The sequence below is a fragment of the Pongo abelii genome, chromosome 8, assembly GCF_028885655.2.
Source record: "Pongo abelii isolate AG06213 chromosome 8, NHGRI_mPonAbe1-v2.0_pri, whole genome shotgun sequence".
NCBI classification, from domain to species: domain Eukaryota; kingdom Metazoa; phylum Chordata; class Mammalia; order Primates; family Hominidae; genus Pongo; species Pongo abelii.
In genome coordinates, this window is record NC_071993.2 from 28,791,166 (window position 1) to 28,811,373 (window position 20,208).

Below are 20,208 nucleotides of genomic sequence, written 5' to 3' on the forward strand. Positions count from 1 at the left end.
AGGTTCAAGCAATTCTCGTGCCTCAGTCTCCCAAGTAGCTGGGATTACAAGCATCTGCCACCATGCCTGGCTAATTTTTGTATTTTTAGTAGAGACAGGGTTTTACCATGTTGGCCAGGCTGGTCTCGAACTGCTGACCTCAAGTGATCCACCTGCCTCGGCCTCCCAAAGTGCTGGGATTACAGGCATGAGCCACCACACCCAGCCTAACCTGAGCAACTCCTATACCGAATGCAGGTTCCAACTTAAGATACCAAATCCTCCATGAACCGCCCCCTCTGAGGCCAGTGTTGAGTGAGGTACCTTGTGTCTCTCCTAAAAAGCTCCAAATGAGGCCTATCTTAGAATACTGTAATCATCCATCCCTTCATTTATAAACTCTCTGGGAGACTGGAGACCCCACAGGCAAGGGATTGTGCCCACCAAGTTGAACACCTTAGCCCTAGTGGTCCATATAGTAACTGGCATAGAGTACATACTCAACAAATAGTATCAATCAGTCCATTAAAACTCAAAGTTAAATAGATGCTTGAGGAAATGGATACCCCATTTACCCTGATGTGATTATTATACATTGTATGCTGGTATCAAAATATTGTATACTCCATAAAAATATATACCTACTATGTAACCCCCAAAATTAAAAAAATATGCAAAGTTAAAACAATGTAACCAGATGTTACAGGAGTCTGAGTATTTATCATTACTTGTATAAGGCTGAAATCACAGAAACACACACAATAATTCAATCATATGAGGAAAATTATCTGGAAAATATCAATTTGGGTTTGTTGAAGTACTTCAAAATACCAAAAAGAATAAAATTCAGATTGCTACATTTTTTTCTCCTGTTCCCAAATATACACACAATTACTTTAAAGGGTAGGGGTAAACATAACACAACTATTTAAAAGGTACTAACAATTCCATATTCTTATCCTAGAAATCTAACATAGTTGTGAGTTAAAAACAAAGATTTCTGGAGAAAACAGAACTACAGCCTTATTTAAAAGAAATATAGGCCAGGCACAGTGGCTCACACCTGTAGTCCTAACACTTTGAGAGGCCGAGGCAGGTGGATCCCTTAGGTCAGGATTCAAGACCAGCCTGGCCAAGATGGTGAAACCCTGTCTCTACCAAAAATACAAAAATTAGCCGGGCCTGGTGACAGGCGGCTGCAGTCCCAGCTACATAGGAGGCTGAGGCATGAGAATCACTTGAACCTAGGAGGCAGAGGTTGCAGTGGGCCGAGATTGCACCATTACACTCCAGCCTGGGCAACAGAGCAAAACTCTGTCTCAAAGAATTAAAAAAAAAGAAAGAAAGAAAGAAAGAAAGAAATATAGTATTTAAGCAAGTTTTTGTGCCATATCTTGTTCTAAAATGAACTTAAACCAGATTACAAAAACACACAGAAACATAACTAAAAAAAATAAAATGTAAAATAAGTAAAGAGATCTCAATAGGAAAAAAGAATCCACAAGAATAGAAACTACATCTAGAAATGAGGTTGGGATACAAAATATATGGTCCTGGATATTTGCAAGAGATGGGTCCTGGATGCAGCTCTACCCTTGCTGATGGTCTATGCCATTCCCTAGTTCATGTGAATTCTGATATCCTTCTATTTCCACCCTCATAAACAAATGTATTTCCATCCCGCAGATATGGGTATTTGTCAGTTTTCACATACCTGAGACTGGGTAATTTATAAAGAAAAAGAGATTTAATGGACTCACAGTTCCATGTGGCTGGGGAAGCATCACAATCATGGCAGAGGCGAAAGGCACATCTTACATCGTGGTAAGCAAGAGAGGATGAGAGCCAAGCATAAGGGGTTTCCCTTTATAAAACCATCAGCTCTTGTGAGACTTACTCACTATCATGAGAAGAGTATGAGGGAAACCACCCCCATGATTCAATTATCTCCTGTGGGGTCCCTCCCACAACACGTATGAATTAAGGGAGCTACAGTTCAAGATGAGATTTTGGTGGGGACACAGCTAAACCATATCAATATGAGTCTTCTCAGGCATTCTCTCAGTATCATCTTCCCTCTGATACTTCTATAAAGTCTCATGCTCACCGTTTTTATTATTCTTCAACGTTTCTATTTAGGAGTTTTTCTTTTAAAAAGCATCCTCAGCTAACACCCTAGAGGATCACCATATTTCCTTTTTAGTGACAAGCTCACAGCCTACATATACTTGCACTGTAGCCAGATACCCCGAGGTGGCTGAACCTGTCACAGAGGCTGTATTACCCAAACTTCCTCTTTATATTTCCCTAGTCCAAAGAGGTCTATGTATTTAAAATTGTGTTGTGATTTACAACCTGCCCCCAAACTTTTTTTTTTTAAGAGACAGGGTCTCTGTCATCCAGACTGGAGCATAGTAGTGTGATCTCAGCTCACTGCAGCCTTGACCTCCCGGGCTCATGCAATCCTCCCACATCAGCCTCTTGAGTGGCTAGGACTGCAGGCATACACCACTATGCCTGGCTAATTTTTATTTTTATTTTTTTGAGACAGGGTCTTGCTGTGCTGCCCAGACTGGTCTTGAACTCCTGGCCTCGGATTACAGGTGTGAACCACTGCCACTCAGCCCATTTAAACATACACACACACACGCACACAAACACGATCACACGATAACAACTATGAAAATTCTGTGCTAGAATAAAATCAAGTTTTGTGTTCACTCAGTTCTAAATCACATTCTAACAGCTTCGACTGCAGGCAGAAGAGCATAAAACCAAAGCAATTTTGATTCACTTTACCACAAATCTTTTCAAACAAATTCCTTCAGCTCTACCAAGATTAACGTACAAAAGCTGAAGGCTTCTATCCTTCAAGCTTAAATAGACACGCTTGGAATACAGTTAAGCGGTTTGTTCCAGCTGTTTAAAGCTCCAGTCCCAGGAGCCTGCCTCCTGAAAGTATTGTAGACTTTACATACTTGAAAACGAATAGAATGGGTCAATCAAAGGACACATTTGAGGTCTGTGTCTGATAAAAGTTGGGGGTGGGAGGAACTATTAAGACATTGAGAATGTACTAGAGGTATGTAATAAAACTAATTTTGAAAATACATTTTACAGCAATTACTGGAAAACATTTAGAATAGTACATGTGTTATTGTGCTATCTAAATACTAGCAACATGAGTTTATTCGCTCCACTGTTTTTATGAAATCAGATATCAATACCCTGCGCTATGCTTTCTAACCACTTAGTATTGACATATACTTTGAAAAACAGCCTCAGCTTAAAACTCAAGCCAGTGTAACTAAGAATTTGTTTTATGCATTAGTTTCATTCTTTTAATAGAAATAACAACCATCTCTGTAGTTCCTTTTTGGTCCTTAGCGTGCTACGATAATTAACTTTTTCCTCAATACTTAATAATGCCTACTTAAATTTGTCTAACCCCATTATGTAACTACCAAAAAACTCAGATCTTCGCTATTTTATTTGAAACTCACAAACAACCTTGTAAACAGATATTATAACTTTAATTTTATAGGTAAGGAAACTGAGATAGTAGCTATTTGTAAATACATACAAATGAATATGCATCCATTGTTTGGAGGCATGCTTATTTAATGATTAAAGCATGATGATGCCACCTCAAATATATTTTATTCCTTCTATCAAAAGGTCAACACAATCTAAATAAACTCATAGCTATCCAACTTCCACACAGTCAACATAAAAATATTTTTATGATTGTATTACCAAGTCATAAACGTCATCAGTTATAATCCCAAGACCATGCCTAATAAATCCCCAGAGGGAAACTATTATTTAGAGCACAAGGATGTCTTGGAAATTACATTGTTATGAAAAAACAAAGAAATGAACAAATAAACGTGGTCTTTAAATGTACTGCTAGGGAAATGCCACATATCAACACTTCCATTTCTTAAGAATTGTCACTGCTGGAAGTACACAAATTTCAGTACATTTGAAAAGAAAAAATATATAGGAATTCTGTTCTGAAAAGCAATTGCAACTCAGAAATTGCTCATTTTCTAATACTCTATATCGATTAGAAGCCTCTTATCATGACAGGCAACCATAACAAATTTAGTTGAATTAAAAAATATAGGTCCAGTTATCATGGAGGCACTGGTTTCTACCTCCTCACAAACTCCAGAAAGACTCTAAATTTCTTTCAGCTTGAGTAAGATGACAGAAAATGCAATTCATATTTCCAGAAGCACAAGTGGCATATTTTCCAGTAAGCTTCTTGTTCTCATTTTACTATTTTAGGAGTTCTGATCACTCCCAATGTTGCCGTATGGCCAGACCCAATTTCTGCTGGCTGATCATTTTCATGGCATGATGCTTTACTAAAACTGTCTCCAAAAACTGTTTTTACTCGCATTCGGCTTCAGTGTATTTATATACAAAATACCACTTCAATGGAGTTCTGCCAATAAAAGAAACAGCTTACTAGAATTTCAGTTGACTTTGTTAAAGGAAATTATTTTAAATTAATGTGGCTACTGAACTGCTGCCATCCTTGACCTCAGAAAATAGATTCCTTCTAATTTTTGCTGTGAACATTTATTTAAGTTAAATTCCAGCTCATGAATGTTGACCGTAAAAGAGTCTAAACCTTCCTGCTACTATTTCATATTCTTTCTCTAAACAAGGGGGTGACCACATGGTTGCTACATTAGTATACAGAGCCAGCTCACCACCATTAAGTGAAATCATCTATGTATTTTTGGTAGAATCTTTAACAACTTCCACGCCCATCGGTGAATGGAACAAGGCTGTTTTGTTTTCAGAGAGCAACAATTTGATCTCTGGTTTACTTGGTGGTGCCCCAAATATTTTTCCATATGCTTTTCGCGAAGAGAATCTGACATCAGCATGGTTTACCTTTACCAATGAATGCAGGCTTTTTTCACCAAACATATCCCAGAGGAAGGTCAGGTCTTCCTGGCTATCCACATGTGGCTGCAGCTGGGCTGGCAGAGCAGCCAACAGCTCATACAGACCTATAAAATGAAAATAAAACACAAAGTGTAATCTTAGAGTGATCTCATTAATTTCACCTAAGGTGTGTGTAAATGACAGCTGGAACATGCCAATTTTACTGGATTTGTATTCCGGGCCATCAAGCTAAACACTTCTCCGAAGAACCAAAGGGGAGTTTTCTGGCTTTTAAATTCCAAAGCAGTGGTATGTATTAACAGACTCGTTTTTACCTCTCACAGTTGTCAACATTCTACAGCTCTCCAAGTTTACATAATCCGAGACAGAAAATGTGTACAGGTTTTCAGAAAAAGAAGAAAACGCATACATTCCTTTCCTTAATCATTATTACATTTCCCTCAATCTGAGCCAAAGAGTGAAATGAGTCATGAATAGGAAAAACTTCCTTAGAAGAACAGAGAATTGATAGGGTGGCCCATTAAAAGGGTTTTGTAGTGTCCAAATAGTTCTAATAACATATAGTTTCAAAAATACTTGCATTATCTAACATCCAAAAGAAAGTCCTACAAAGTATGGGAAAAGAAATCATAAATGGTTCTACATTACTATAGTCAACTATTAAAAAAAAAAAAAGCTACGTAGAACTTAGTTTAAAATTGGAGGACGTAAAGCTTATGTAATACCCTCTGAAAGAGTTAAAGTAACAGATGCGGGTTACTTGTGGCGTCCTCACTAGCCACTTCCTAGGGGCAGACAGTAGTGCAGTGTTCCACGGTAGCGTGCTACATAAACCATCCATCTCCATCACAGCCCGTCACACTCCTGTCCAAGAAATGTTGCAACAGTGCCTGCCCGAGACTCTTTAGGGAGGTGACCTGGCAGGAGTCAATATCAACTCATAGCACATGTTTCATTTTCCAGTGGGATTACATGAGGTAAAAAGGACAAAATTCCTTTTATTTCTTGTCTGCTGTCTACAAAAACACCAAGACCTCCTGGGACCTACAACACATGGGACTGTTGTTATTTTTGGTCTGAATAAGTGCTGCTGTTCATCACGGGGACAGCTTTACAAGAGATTTAACTAGCAAAGAATAGTAAATTATGGGCTGATGATTCGTATATCTATTATCTTCCTGAAGCATGCTAATTCTGCTTATCAGTGATAACTCACAACCAAAGGCATTAGGTAGCACATTGAAAGTTAAGATACGTAACGTGGGAGATCTGATCAAATTGAAACATTTCTGGGGCCTTATTTGGCCAAAAAAAGCTAAAACACTCTTAAAAAGAAAAAAAAAAAAAAAAAAAAAACCTTCTCTCAATTACATTCTGAAGTATTCTTGGTGTTTTACATCTATTCCTTTAAAATCCTGGCATTCTGCCTACACCAGCTCTTATTTACAGTTTAGTAAAATTATTTGTAAGGTATCTCAACCTAACTCAATCTATAATAATATAGGTCTCATTATATATATGAAAGTAATCAACAATGGCCAAGATCAGTGGTTAAGGTCGGAAGTCAAAATGTAAAGAAAATTTACAAAATGTAAATTTACAAAATATACAAAATGTAATTTACAAAATGTAAAGAAAGGGTGAAATTTCATTATTTTATTATTGATTTGGGGAGTTGTAAAAATAACTACCTATTCCTTGGTAACGTGACTTACAGTTTAATTAAGGAGACTAATTCAACTGTGACATAATTTACATGATAAAAGTTGTCAGGAGGATTAAATGACTCAATACCTTAGAACAGTCCCTGTCACATAAAAAGTACTCAATACATTTCATATGAAACTCAGTAAGTTTCAGCCATTGTCATAATTATTACTGTTATTAATCATATCATTACTGAAAAAGCAAAAGTGTGGATCAAACAGAGCTAGATTCAAACTCAAAGTCTACACTTAGAGCATTTCACGTAACTTAACCGAGCCTTATTTCCCTCATGTGTTTAAAAACAAATGGTAACCTACAGGTGTGGTAAAATCGCATAGCATGGCCAGGCATAATGGCTCATGCCTATAATCCCAGCACTCTGGGAGGCCGAGGTGGGCAGATCACTTAAGGTCAGAAGTTCAAGACCAGCCTGGCCAACATGGTGAAACCCCGTCTCTACTAAAAATACAAAAATTAGCCCAGTGTGGTGGCACACACCTGTAATTTCAGCTACTCAGGAGGCTGAGGCAGGAGAATCACTTGAAACCCGGAGGCGGAGGTTGGAGTGAGCCGAGACCACACCATTGCACTCCAGCTTGGGCGACAGAGTGAAACTCCGTCTCAAAAAAAAAAAAAAAAAATTGCATAGCACTAAATACGCAAACACACGGAGACAGACACAAATAAGTGCATATAAAATGTGAAATCTGAAAAGGTCAAAGGATTGTACCAATGACAATTTCCTAGTTGCAAGACTCTATTATAATTATGCAAGATGCTACCATCGGAAGAAAGTAACTGAGGGGTACATGAGATCATAACATGAATCTACAATTATCTCAAAATAAAATGCTAATATAAAAAAATTATGGCAAACACGGTTGTTGTAAGAATTCTATAGAGCAATGCATATGGCAGCATTTAGCCCTGTGGCTGGCACAGAGTAGGCAGTCCGTTGCTTAACATGTCTTCTTCTAGAATGAAAATGTCATTTCAATTCAATGGCTCAAAGTCAAACAATAACTTAGCTGTATATTGCAATTGGATACAATACCATACTCAGAAATAAAACCACACTAGTCTTTTACATATGGAAAGTGTTAACTTTACCCAAGTACTGCTTACATTTTGTGGGAATAAGCCATATTATATTTAAGTTTTTATAAAAAATAATTTTTCTGTTAGCAGAAGCTCATAAACCAGAGTTCTCTGGTTTTTACTAGTTTTATGCAATCCTAACTAATATCCCACCGCAGTTTGGCACTCTAGTGACAAGAGCTGTACCTTCCCTTCAACTACCACATCTGGTAACCATGACCACAGCAAGAAAAGACAGCACAGTGCCAACCAGAAATTAAAGACATGATTAAAGGAGCTACCAGGCCAGAGCTGTGTGCAGTCTCCATGAAGGTAAATAATACAGACAACTGCTTCCACTCAAATGAATTATAAGGGCCCTAGAAACCATCTCTGACCATGCATAAAATGGGGCCTGTGTTTTCACATGTTTTTAAAAATAATCCTATATTCAGTTCCTAAAGTTCTAATGGTGAAGAATTTTGTGAAATCCAAATGGTTTGGGTCGTGGAGATTCAAAGGGCAAATGATGAGAGTTTAGATAGCAGAAGATATTTTTTAAGAATTTACCTAAATCTACTTGGTCTTTGGGCAAGAACTGAGACAATGAGATACCCTATACTCTGTAGTCATTCAAACTCATTGATTCCAGTAAACAGTTATGGTAGCTATGAATGAAACACTCCTCAAGGCTCTAAAGATCTAAGAAAAATCAGTCATGGCTCCTGTCCTCAGGAGTTTGCAGTGCAGCAGACAAGCATAGACAGGTCTATTAGTAAGTCCAGGACAAGGTTAGAGTGCTGTGGCAATGGCAAGGGAAGTGGTCAATTCCTGCAAAGGAGGAAGAAGACATCAGGAAAGTCTTCAGAAAAGAAGTAAACACTTGAGTTAGGTCTTTGCTATGGTTTGAATGTGTCCCCTAAAAAGCATGTATCAGAAACTTAAGCCCCAATGCAAGAGTGTTGGGAGGTGGAGGCCAATGAGAGGTTATGGATAGATTAATGCCATTATTGTAGGAGTGGGCTCATTATCTTGGGAATGGGTTCATTATATGAAGGTGAGTCAGTCTTCTTTTCCCTCTCTTTGCCTTTCTGCCATGGATGACACAGCAAGAAGGCCCTCATCAGATTCTGGTTCCTTGATCTTGGACTTCCCAGCCTCCAGAACTGTGAGCCAATAAAATTCTGTTCATTACAAATTGCCTAGTCTGTGGTATTCTGTTACAGCAGTACAAAACTGACTAAGACCCTCTTTAAAGGCAAAGTTCCTAAGAATCAACATTTACTGAGTTCTTATATTCAGAGTACTATGCTTGTCACTGGAGATACAATTTATAGACTATATGACTACCTCTGCCCCCAGAGGTCTTATCATCTTAGATGACACAGAATATGCCCCAACATAAAGCAATCCTAAATATAAGGCTCTCTTATTTGCCCAAGAAAAGATCCAAAACACATTTTCTTTCAAATAAATACATGAACATTTAGTGTGACAATGAAATACATACCTAATTAATTATTAACATCTGTTTATGTCTAATAATTCAAACATCTAATTGATTTTTACAGATGTTGATAAAATGCTCGTGCCTGCTTCTAAAATTTACATTGCAGTTTAGTTAGGAACACATATCTTAAATTACCTATAAGGTAAAATATATTAATTTAGATATTAAGTTTGGGCCCCACTTGCATATTTCATGAAATTGTTTTATTTAAATTATTTACAATAACTTTGTAAATAATTTAAATTTCAGAGTTAAAATATATCATTTTCATTTCTAAATAAGCTATAAGCTGTTTGAGATGCAGCATATTTTTGATTATTCGTGAGATGCTGTCATGGGAAATCTACATAAAACTGATCGGTTTTTCATTTGTCCTGTAACTGTATAGTTTTTATCTCTACAACAGAACCACTAAGCTACTCTTTAAGTATCTTTAACATTTGCAAATGTGAGGTCACAACCTTTCCCTAAGGAATAATAATTAAATCTGGCTTAAACTTCTTTGCAACCTTTTTTTCCTCCCATTGTCTTGACAAATAGTGTCCTTTTTTAAAAAACAATTCTGTCAGGTGGCCTCTAAAACCATACCCAAAAATTTTGAATTTAGGTTATATGAGAACAATGTGCCTTCTCCATTCAACATATTTTTGAGTAAGTGAAATAACAGAAAGTTACCTATAAGAGATTTTGTAAGAACTTGAATATAAAGCAGCTCTCTCTTCTCTGAGAAAGAATTTTAAGGAGGAAAAAAATCTCACCTTACATTTGGGCACATGCAAATGTGCTGTCAAAGATGCAGGTGAAGCATTTTAATAAAATTATTTCATAAAATTTTCCAGTAGATAAAAAGCAATATTTTTTAATTCGTATATTTTATAACTGAAAAAAAAGAAAGCACCACAGCAAAACCAAAATATGTCAAGGGTCAGTTGATTGATATGTAAAAGAACTGTAATAATTTAAAGATGAGACCAATCAATAAAGGTCAGAAAAGGTTATATTAGGGGCTGGGCGCAGTGGCTCACTCCTCTCAGCACTTTGGGAGGCCAAGGCAGAAGGACTGCTTGAGTTAGAGACCAACCTGGGCAACACAGTGAGACCCTGTCTATATAAAAAATGTAAGAAATTAGCCGGGCATGGTGGTGCACACCTGTAGTCCCAGATACTCAGAAGGCTGAGGCAGGAGAATCACTTGAGCCCAGGAGATAAAGGCTACGGTGGTGTGGTGACTATAATCACACCACTTTACTCCAGCCTGGGAATCAGAGTGAGACCCCATCTCAAAAAGAAAAAAAAATATGAAAAAATAAAGAAAAAGAAAACGCTATACTGGAACTTGCAGGACTTGAGCTAGGATCTGAAAAAGGAAAACAGAACCTGCAAGGGTACATTCTAGGTTGGAGAACACCCAAGGTGGAAAGGCAGTTATAATCACATAAATCTATAGATTTTTAAGTGCACTAAATTTCCATAAAACTGAAGAAAACACTAGTGATTAATCAAACCCTAATTTCTGCCTTTTATGTTTGCATCAGTCATGGTCCAACCTGGAGACAGGAGCTCTGCAGTAATTTGAACAGTGAAGCTTAATATAAATAATTATTACCTATAACAGGGGCTTATCTGTAAAGTCAGAGAGAACTCTAAAGAATACCTAGGACTGAAGGAGATTTTTTTCCTGTTATCCAAGGAGAAAACAACCTTGGAAGAGGACTCTCTCCCCAAGGCTAAGACTCAGAGCTCACAGGAGAAAGTGTGTTTGCAGCTCATAAGATGGTTGGGTTCCTTGGGCCAAAGCTTCTCCATTATCATTGGGCAGGCAAGAAACACCCATCCCCAGGATGCAAGTGGACAAGAAACTGTGCCTGGGACTAGCAAGCAGGAAACACTTCTCCAGTATACAGATGGTTTGAGGCTGGCAGGCAGGAAACCATTTTCAGTCCTGGCATAGCAGGACTAAAAAGCCAGAAATATCCTGGGGGTGTATATAACAGTGACAGGAACTGTCAAGCAAACACCCCCTCCAGTACATAGGCAAGGTGAGGCTAGGAAGTTGACCTCTGGGATGCCCACAAGACTCACTGGGAGTCTGCCCATGGGTGTGTCACTAAAACTCAAAGAGGATAAGTACCACTGGATACTCCCACAAGTGCTATTAGAAATCCTATGAAAGGAGGAAGAAAAAGCAAACAAGAAAACACAAGAACAAGGAAGAGATGCCTCCTCCTCCTCTTGCATTGTCCCATCCAGTGCCCTCATCTGACAAAACTTAACGTCAGGCCAGCAGCAAAAGAGAAATGCTTGAAGGGCCTAGCTCTATCTTCATAGAGCAGACAATGAAGTATGAATTTGGAGCTAACAGGCAATAAAATAACTGGCTCAATCTTCTATATAGAGATTTATGTATGTACATATGAGGCTGATATAGTTTAGGTATGTGTCCTCTCTAAGTCTCATGTTGAATTGTAATCCCAAATTGGGACCTGGTGGAAGGTGACTGGATCATGGGGGTGGATCGCTCATGGCTTGGGGCTGTCCTCAAGACAGTGAGTGAGTTGTAGTGAGATCTGTTTGTTTAAAAGTGTGTGGCACCTCCCCCCACTCACTTCCTTTGCCCCTACTTTCACCATGTGATATACCTGCTCCCCATTCACCTTCCACCATTATTGTAAGCTTCCTGAGGCCTCCTCAGAAGCAGATGCCAGCTCCATGCTCCTGTACAGCCTGCAGAGCCGTGAGCCAATTACACTTCTTTTCTTTATAAATTGCCCAGTCGCAAGTATTCCTCTAGGGCAATGCAAAGAACGACCCAACACAGAGGCCGAGGCAGGAATATCGCTTGAGGCCAGGAGTCTGGGACAAGCCTGGGCAACTTAGAAAGAATCATCACTACCAAAAAAAATTTTTATGTTAGCTGAGCATGGTGGTGTGCACCTCTATAGTACCAGCTACTTGGGAGGCTGAGGAGGGAGGATCCTTTGAGCCCAGGAGTTCAAGGCTGCAGTGAGCTATGATTGCACCACTGCACTCCAGCCTGAGTGACAGAATGAAATCCTATCTCAAAAAAAAAAAAAAAAAAAAAAAAAAAACTAAGTGTGTGTCTCTTTCTGGGGGAGAGGAATATTATCTTTCTGCTTTGTTTTCGGTGTTCTTTCTGTTGTTTGGCATTGGAGATACAATGAAAAATATTTAGTGATTAGTGAAAGTAAAGGTTTTTCTAATATACATTTGAAATGGAAATACTATTACATCAAAGGCTTGTATTGACAATGTTTGCCTGTCTTAACAATATGCTAAGCCTGACCCCAACAGCTCAGGTGGAGCACTAGGCCAAAGTTCTAAGTTCAACAAATGACAAATGAACAGTCTTGAGATGGTTAATTTTATGTGTTAATTTGACTGAGCTAAGAGATATCCAGGTAGGTGGTAAGACATTATTTCTGGGTGTGTCTGCACGGATGTTTCTGAAAGAGATTATCCTTTGAAATGGTAGACTCAAGAAAGAAGATCTGCTCTCACCAACACGGGCAGCATCAGCCAATCTCACTGAAAGTCCAAATAGATCTAAAAGGCAGAGGAAGGGCAAATTCCCCCTCTCTCTTACTGAGCTGGGACACCCATCTTCTCCTGCCCTCAGACATCAGGCTTCCTGGTTCTTGGGCCTTTGTGCTTTGATACTTACTTATACTGCAGCCCTTTCCCTCCCACCCCATAATCTTGGTTCTCAGGCCTTCAGACTCAGACTGTGTTATGCCACCAGCTTTCCTGGTTCTCCAGGTTGCAGATGGCAGATCACCGGACTTCTTGACCTCCATAATCACGTGAGTGAATTCCCATAATAAATCTCCTATAAACACATACACCTATATAGTCAGTTGGTACAAAAGTAATCACGGTTTTCCATTGTCAAAAACTGCAATTACTTTTGCACCAACCTAATATATACCTGTTTCCATGTGTGTACATATGTGTGTGGGGATGTATATTATAATATCTCCTATTGGTTTTGTTTATTTGGAGAACCCAAACACAGCTCTTTTCTATCAAAAGAGCACTCTCTTAATTTCAACTTCCTCATAAATGTATGAAACTTATAAGAGAAGGTCAAGATAGATTGTGGCTTTCCAACATTAAAAAAACATAAAACCCCTAAACATGGAAAAACAATACAAAGTACATAGTGGGCAAAAATTTTAGGGGCTAAGAAAGGTGCTTAAAATTAAAGGAACTAATTGCAAAGACACATAAAGTTGTTTTGAGATTTTTAAACAGGTTACCAAAGCCTGCTCTGTGGAAAGTAAATGTTGTAACCTATTCTCCCTTTCCAGAGGAATTTTATATGGCAAATTTTGGCTGTATTAAATTATAAAAAGTAATATACTAATGAGAATGCTTTCAGTACAATATAAATACCTCACTCTGTGAGCCAAATACATATGGTCATATGTAAGACCATAATCTTAATTTAATTACACTGACTTATTTATTTGATGGGATTTAAATGTGCTGTAGCTGGCTTCCCCCATCCACGCTATACTAAACGATAAGTACATGTGTCACTTACTTTTTGTTAAAGATAAACACTATATGCTTTGAGATCACTGAGGTATTTAATTGGACCTAAATAATATGCTGTGATCACCTTCCTGAACCCATGCTACACTGCAGGAGAAACATATGTCACTGTCTCACTGTCTTTTCTTTTTTTTTAGATGAGGTCTCACTCTGCCACCCAGGCTAGAGTGCAGTGGCACGGTCACAGCTCACTGTAACCTTGAACCCCTGGGCTCAAAGGACCGTCTCACCTCAGCCTCCCTAGTAGCTGGGACTACAGGAGTACACCACTGCACCTGGTATCTTTGTCCTTACAAATAAAGGACTATGTGCTTTTCCCCTCTAACAACTTACAATCAGGGTATGTTCTTGGGGCTTCAGTAGCCCTGGGCAACACACTGAGATGGTATGTATTTTACATATACTTTTAGATACTTGGATGCTTTGAGCAACTTCAAGTTGTCTTGCAGTATATTTTTTGCCACATATATATATATATAGAGAGAGAGAGAGAGAGAGACAGAGAGAATTACTGTAAAACTAAAGTCATGTTTTCTATCAGAATATTATCTTTATATAAGATATACATAACTAACAGGCAGGTGAGTTGACCAAGGATTGGGGAAGGTAGACAACCTGACCTATCCCATAAGGAAATGTATTCATGTTGAGTGAACAATTCACCCAAAGTTATAATTCATTAATCAGAAGATAATTATAAGCTGTCATCATTTTGAATTAATAAGATTGCGTTATCTTTTAAGAGTATACAAACCACCAGAATACATCAGAATACTTTTAACTGAGGAAGACGACGGGCAAGGAGTCCCATATGACAGGAGCAGAGGGAGCAAGAAGATGAGGGGATATAAGGAAGGATATGGGAGCCCAGATCACACAGGGCCTGGAAGGGCAAACACGGGAAGGAGCTTCACTTTTACTTTAGAGTGAAAGAGCCACTGCGGAGTTTTGTGTAAAGGGGTGATTAGATCTGACTTACATTACAAAAGCATCACTCAGCCAGGCGCAGTGGCTCACCTATAATCCCAGCACTATGGGAGGCTGAGGCAGGAGGATCATGTGAGCCCAGGAGATCTAGGCTGTAGTGAGCCATGACTGCACCACTGCTCTCTGGCCTGGGCAACAGAATGAGACCCTGTCTCATAAAAAAAAAATAAATAAATGAATGAATGAATGCATCAGTCTGGCTGCTGAATTGAAAACAGATTGCAGGAAGCCAAGGGCCGAGGCAGACAACTATATGGGAAGATTAAACACAGCAATCCAGGGCAGAAGGTGAAGGTGGCTTGGACCCATGCAGTAGCCAGGGGAAGTTGTGAGAACTACGCAAGTTCAGGTGGATTTTCAAGGAAGAACTAAATATGAATTTCTGTCTGACTGAATGAGGGACATGGGGGAAAAAAGTCAAACATAACTCCAAAAGTTTTTGAAGTTGCCATCACCTATAATGGGGAAGTTCAGCCTTAGACATCCTAAATTTGGAATGTCGACTGGATACCAGTGGAGATGCGGTAGGCAGTTGAATATGGGGTCAGCAGTTCACCAGACTGCTCTGGGCTGAAAACTTAATCCCTGGGAATCACTGGCACATGATTTGTACTTAAAGCCATGAGGTAAAATGAGATCCTCAGGAGCATGAGTGTAGACACAGAAGAGAAGAGGAGGCAGGGGACTGCGCCCTAAGATCTCCAAAGTTAGGCGATGCAGAAGAGAGGAGGGACCAGCAGCCACTCAGAGTGCTGTAATCTCACGTCCTAGAAAGAGAGTGTCAAGCAAGAATGAACCATCCACTGTGTAAACGCCACTGATAAGCAAGTACAATGAGGACTGAGAACTAAGTGTTGGATTTAGCAATGCGCAGGGTACTGACTACCTCTGGCAGAGTGACAATGTAGAAGACTGAATGAGGAGCACTAAAAAATGGGAAGACAGAGGAGACAGCAAATACAGACAACTCTTAGAAGGAGCTGGGTTTGGTTTTTTCCTAGAGATAGGGTCTCAAGCTGTAGTGCAGTGCCATGATCAGAGCTCAGTGCAGCCTTGACCTCCTGGGCTCACGTAATCCTCCTGCCTCAGCCTCCCGAGTAGCTGAGAATACAGGCATGCACCCATAGATGTGACTAATTTTTAATTTTTTTTGTAGTGACAGGGTCTCGATGTTGCCCCAGGCTGGTCTCAAACTCCTAAACTCAAGCAATCCTCCCACCATAGCCTTCTGAAGATTTAGTTCAACAGAGAATTGATCCTTGTATGGAAAGTGGGGTAAAGAAGTTTTAGCTAGAGCTCTGTCATTCAGTAGATGTGAAGGAACAGGGTCAAGCGCACAGGTGGATTAAATCCAAGAGGGCAGCTCCTCTATGGTCCCACAGAGGAAGGCAGGCAGCAGATGCCCCATGTGGGGCAAATGTGGTTGAGGGAACATGTGATAATTCCCTGCAGATTGTTTCACTATTTTCAGTAAACTAGGAAACAGGGTTTCATGCTAGAGTGAGGACGTGGAAGAAAGTGTTTGCATTTAAAAGAGAAGGTTGGGCCGGCTGCGGTGGCTCACACCTGCAATCCCAGCACTTGGTGAGGCCAAGGCAGGCAGATCAAGAGGTCAGGAGTTCAAGACCAGCCTGGCCAACATGGTGAAACCCTGTCTCTACTAAAAATACAAAAAAATTAGCCAGGCATGGTGGCACATGCCTGTAACCCCAGCTACTCAGGAGGCTGAAGCAGGAGAATTGCTTGAACCTAGGAGGTGGAGGCTGCAGTGAGCCCAGATCATGCCATTGCACTCCAACCTGGGCGACAGAGTGAGACTCTGTTTCAAAAAAAAAAAAAAAAAAAAGAGAGAGAGAGAGAGAGAAGGTTGGTCAGAGCCCTCTGGGTTTCCCAGAGGGAATGAAGGATCCAGAGAAGTCATATTGGTATACATTGTTGGCAATATGAAATTTCAAAGCTTGCATTCTCTTTGATTCTGAAATTCACCTTTATTCACTCATTCATTACAGCTCTAGGTGGCCAAGAGAGCCTTCTATAGTAGGATCCATATGTAACTGTTATCAATGTTTAATCTGGAAGAAAAACCAAAAGGAACAGGAGACAATTACTTTCATTTTTGCCATATATATTTCTACACTGCTTGAGCTTTTATAAGATAGACATCAGTTTTACAAATTTCCAAATTGCATTTGTATGTAATAATCTGCTGTAAACCTTGTTTTCAGCAGTATAGTTCACAACTTCTCAAATTCTATTCCAGCCACAGTGAATTGTTATTCGCCGTACCCTAAAATTACGACTGTATCCAGGAAACTTTACACCAATTCACCAGATAATTAATTTCCTGATGACTGCTACTGCTGTCATGTTCCCATTCTTCAGGATCCCTGAAACTACCTGAAAGATGAAAGAAGCATGGTAACATGCTTACATCAAAGTTTCATTAACAGGTTTAACTTAACACACTTGCCAACATTTCAAGAGGCGTGTTTCAGAAGCTGGCAAGCTCCCAAGTCCCCTCCACACTTCAAAACTCCTCTTGAGCCTTTCTCATCCCTACCCCACAAACACTGAGTGCTTACTATCTATGTGCCAGGCACTATGAAGGGCTGGAGATGCCATGATGATGAAACCGCCTTTGCAAAATTATAACCAAGGAAATTATGACAGCAAAAGAAATCAGACCTAACCGACTCCATCTTGCTTCTAACCTTTAAGCTGTCCTTGTTTGTTCTTGGGCGTAGGCTGAACTAACTTTGGGAAGGGATTCAGTTCATGGTTTGACTCTGAAGCAAAATTGATAATAGCCCTTTCCCAGAAAGACCCCCTTCTTGCCTGGGACCAGTCTGCCTTGCAGTACTAACAAACTAGCTACAAGATTAGAAAGTACAGTGTAGGGGTCATGCAGCCTCTGGTTCCAAGAGTCTGAATGAACCTCCCCACATGGCTCCTGGGGATAACATCACTATTGAAAAATCTAAGATCAGTGCTCGAGATATTTTGTGGACCCTGCACTCGATGGATCAGCTGACACCACCCAGACAGGTAATCTAGCTCAACCAGTTCTGCCATCTCACCCAGGAACAGGAAACAGCAAGAAAACCTCACTTCAACCCCCTATTATTCCATCTCCAGCCTGACCAATCAGCACTTCTCACTTCCCAAGCCCCTACCCAAATTTCTTTAAATTATCTCTAAAAACTCTGCTCCCCAGTGCTCAGGAGATTGATTTGAATAATAATAAAACTACGGTCTCCTGAACAGCCAGCTCTGTGTGAATTACTCTTTCTCCATTGCAATTCCCCTGTCTTGATAAATCAGTCCTGTCTAGGCAGTGGGCAAGGGGAACCCATTGGGTGGTTACAAAGAAGGGAGGAAAAAAAACATAAAAGCAAACACAAGTTTTTTCCCTAGTGTAGGGTAGGAGCCAGATATCGGTGATCATGAAAATAAATGCAAAGTGACAACTCTGAAAAGCACTATACAAGAGGAAGTTGTTGCACCAGGAAAAGTATAAGAGAGAGAGATGTGAACAACTCAGGGACAGCGTTCTTGAGGAAGCGACAATTATGCTGGGATCTGAGGGGAGCACAGACATTAACTCGGAGGTGCTGAAGTGAGGAACAGAAAGAGAACCACACTTACAACGGCCCTGGGGTAGCATGCTTAGACTCTAGACTCATGCTTAGACTCTAGAGCCATGCGACACAATTACAAATCCCAACTCTGCAACTGGGCATATTGGTAAACATCTCTGTGTATCCATTTTTTATTGTGCAAAACAGGTATAGTCATGCTAACCTTACAGAATTGTTATAAGGGTTAAATGAGTTATTTGTAAAGCTTACAATGATGCCTTGCTTTGCTGAACAACTTATGTAAGCATCTTTTAAATAAAAATAATTCCAAATTAAATGCTAAAACTTATTAAGTATGTCCAAGCATTAAGAAGGCAGATGACAAAATGCAAGTTTATCCTGCTGGATGCATTAAGGGGAAAAGAAAGCTTTCACAATAGGCAATAAAGACAGGCAACAACAGACCCCATGTATTAGGTAGAGTGAACTGAGAGATGAGAACTTAAAAATGTGATCACACCTTCCGCCCCCCCTACCCGCCACTGACCTTTGGCCAGGCACAGTGGTCACACCTAGTAAACCCAACACTTTGGGAGGCTGAGGCAGGAGGATTGCTTAAATCCAGGAGTATGGGACCAGCCTGGGCAACATAGCAAGACCTGGTTTCTGGAAAAAAAAAAAAAGGAGGATTGCCTGAGCCCAGGATTTGAGGCTGCAGTGAGTCAAGGTGGTGCCACTGCACTCCAGGCTGGGTGATACAGTGAGACCTTGTCTCAAAAAATTAAAATTTAAAAACAACTTTCAATATAAAGATAATGCAACATATATTTGCAAGAGACAACTATAATTTTGGTGATATCAATAGTATGTATCTATTAACAATATACTGACAATACTGGCTGATGTAAACTGTACGCCAATGCACATTCTATATCAAAATCCAAACTGAGACTCCAGGGAACCAATCATTTGTCATTAACACTAACCACACTGAAACAGTTGCAGAGTCATTTTAGACAATGTTTCAAGTGATACGGAAAAATAATATTAATCCCTTTATTGAGGTAATTAGAAATAATTTGCACTTTCCTCCAGACTACCAGTGTTAGACATAATAAACACACACACTGGAGATGACCAGCTATGGTATACAGATGTGGGCTTACTGAAACAATTATTACTCAGAACAGACCTGCTGACAACGAACGTTCATTCAAATTATTCAATCCATCTGGATCTCTGGGTCCCTAACTCTTGAAGTGACAGCACAAAACAGTTCATTCGATATAGGGTCAATGTTGTCAGTATTAAGCATTGTTATCCTCATTTTTTTTTGGCAGAATGAAAACTTGGAAAATCCTGATCACATTCAGAGATGGTGGCAAAAAGAGTCAGCAATATAATTCATCTAAAAGTATTTTTAATACTCAAAGTCTTGATTTGGAGCCTTTTAACATTAATTCTCCCAGCAATTTTTCTAAAATTTCTAGATGTAACAGATATTCAGAAAAAAATGTAGAGAACGCCTGCTTGCAGGTTCCTGTTTATAGTTTCAGTGCTTTAAAGTTTTTAATACACTTTCATCTTCCATTTCAAAGGCTATATTAATTATATAGGAAAAAGCTGATAGAATTTGCAACTCAACAAGGCTATCCTTTAGACAAGGATATAACATACTCAGAAGTCAGAAAAACTGCATCAGTCTGGGCCCAGTGGCTCATGCCTGTAATCCCAGAACTTTGGGAGGCCGAGGCAGGTGGATTGCTTGAGCCCAGGAGCTTGAGACCAGCCTGGGCAACATGGTGAAACCCTATCTCTACTAAGAACACAAATATTAGCTGGGCGTACTGGTGTGCCTGTAATCCCAGC

The 20,208-nt window shown here is 39.6% G+C and overlaps 1 protein-coding gene across 9 annotated transcripts in view; it reads right to left on the reverse strand.

Moving 5' to 3' along the window:
* Positions 1–20,208, reverse strand: part of MPP7 (MAGUK p55 scaffold protein 7) — a 258,770-nt gene that overhangs the window by 152,337 nt on the left and 86,225 nt on the right. For 8 of the 9 annotated variants that reach the window (XM_024254266.2, XM_054522123.1, XM_054522121.1 and 5 more), the window contains one exon: positions 4,891–5,009. In XM_024254266.2, coding sequence (XP_024110034.2) covers positions 4,891–5,009 — 119 coding nt within the window. The remainder of the gene's footprint in view (positions 1–4,890; positions 5,010–20,208) is intronic. The other variant, XM_054522122.1, reaches the window with a different exon arrangement.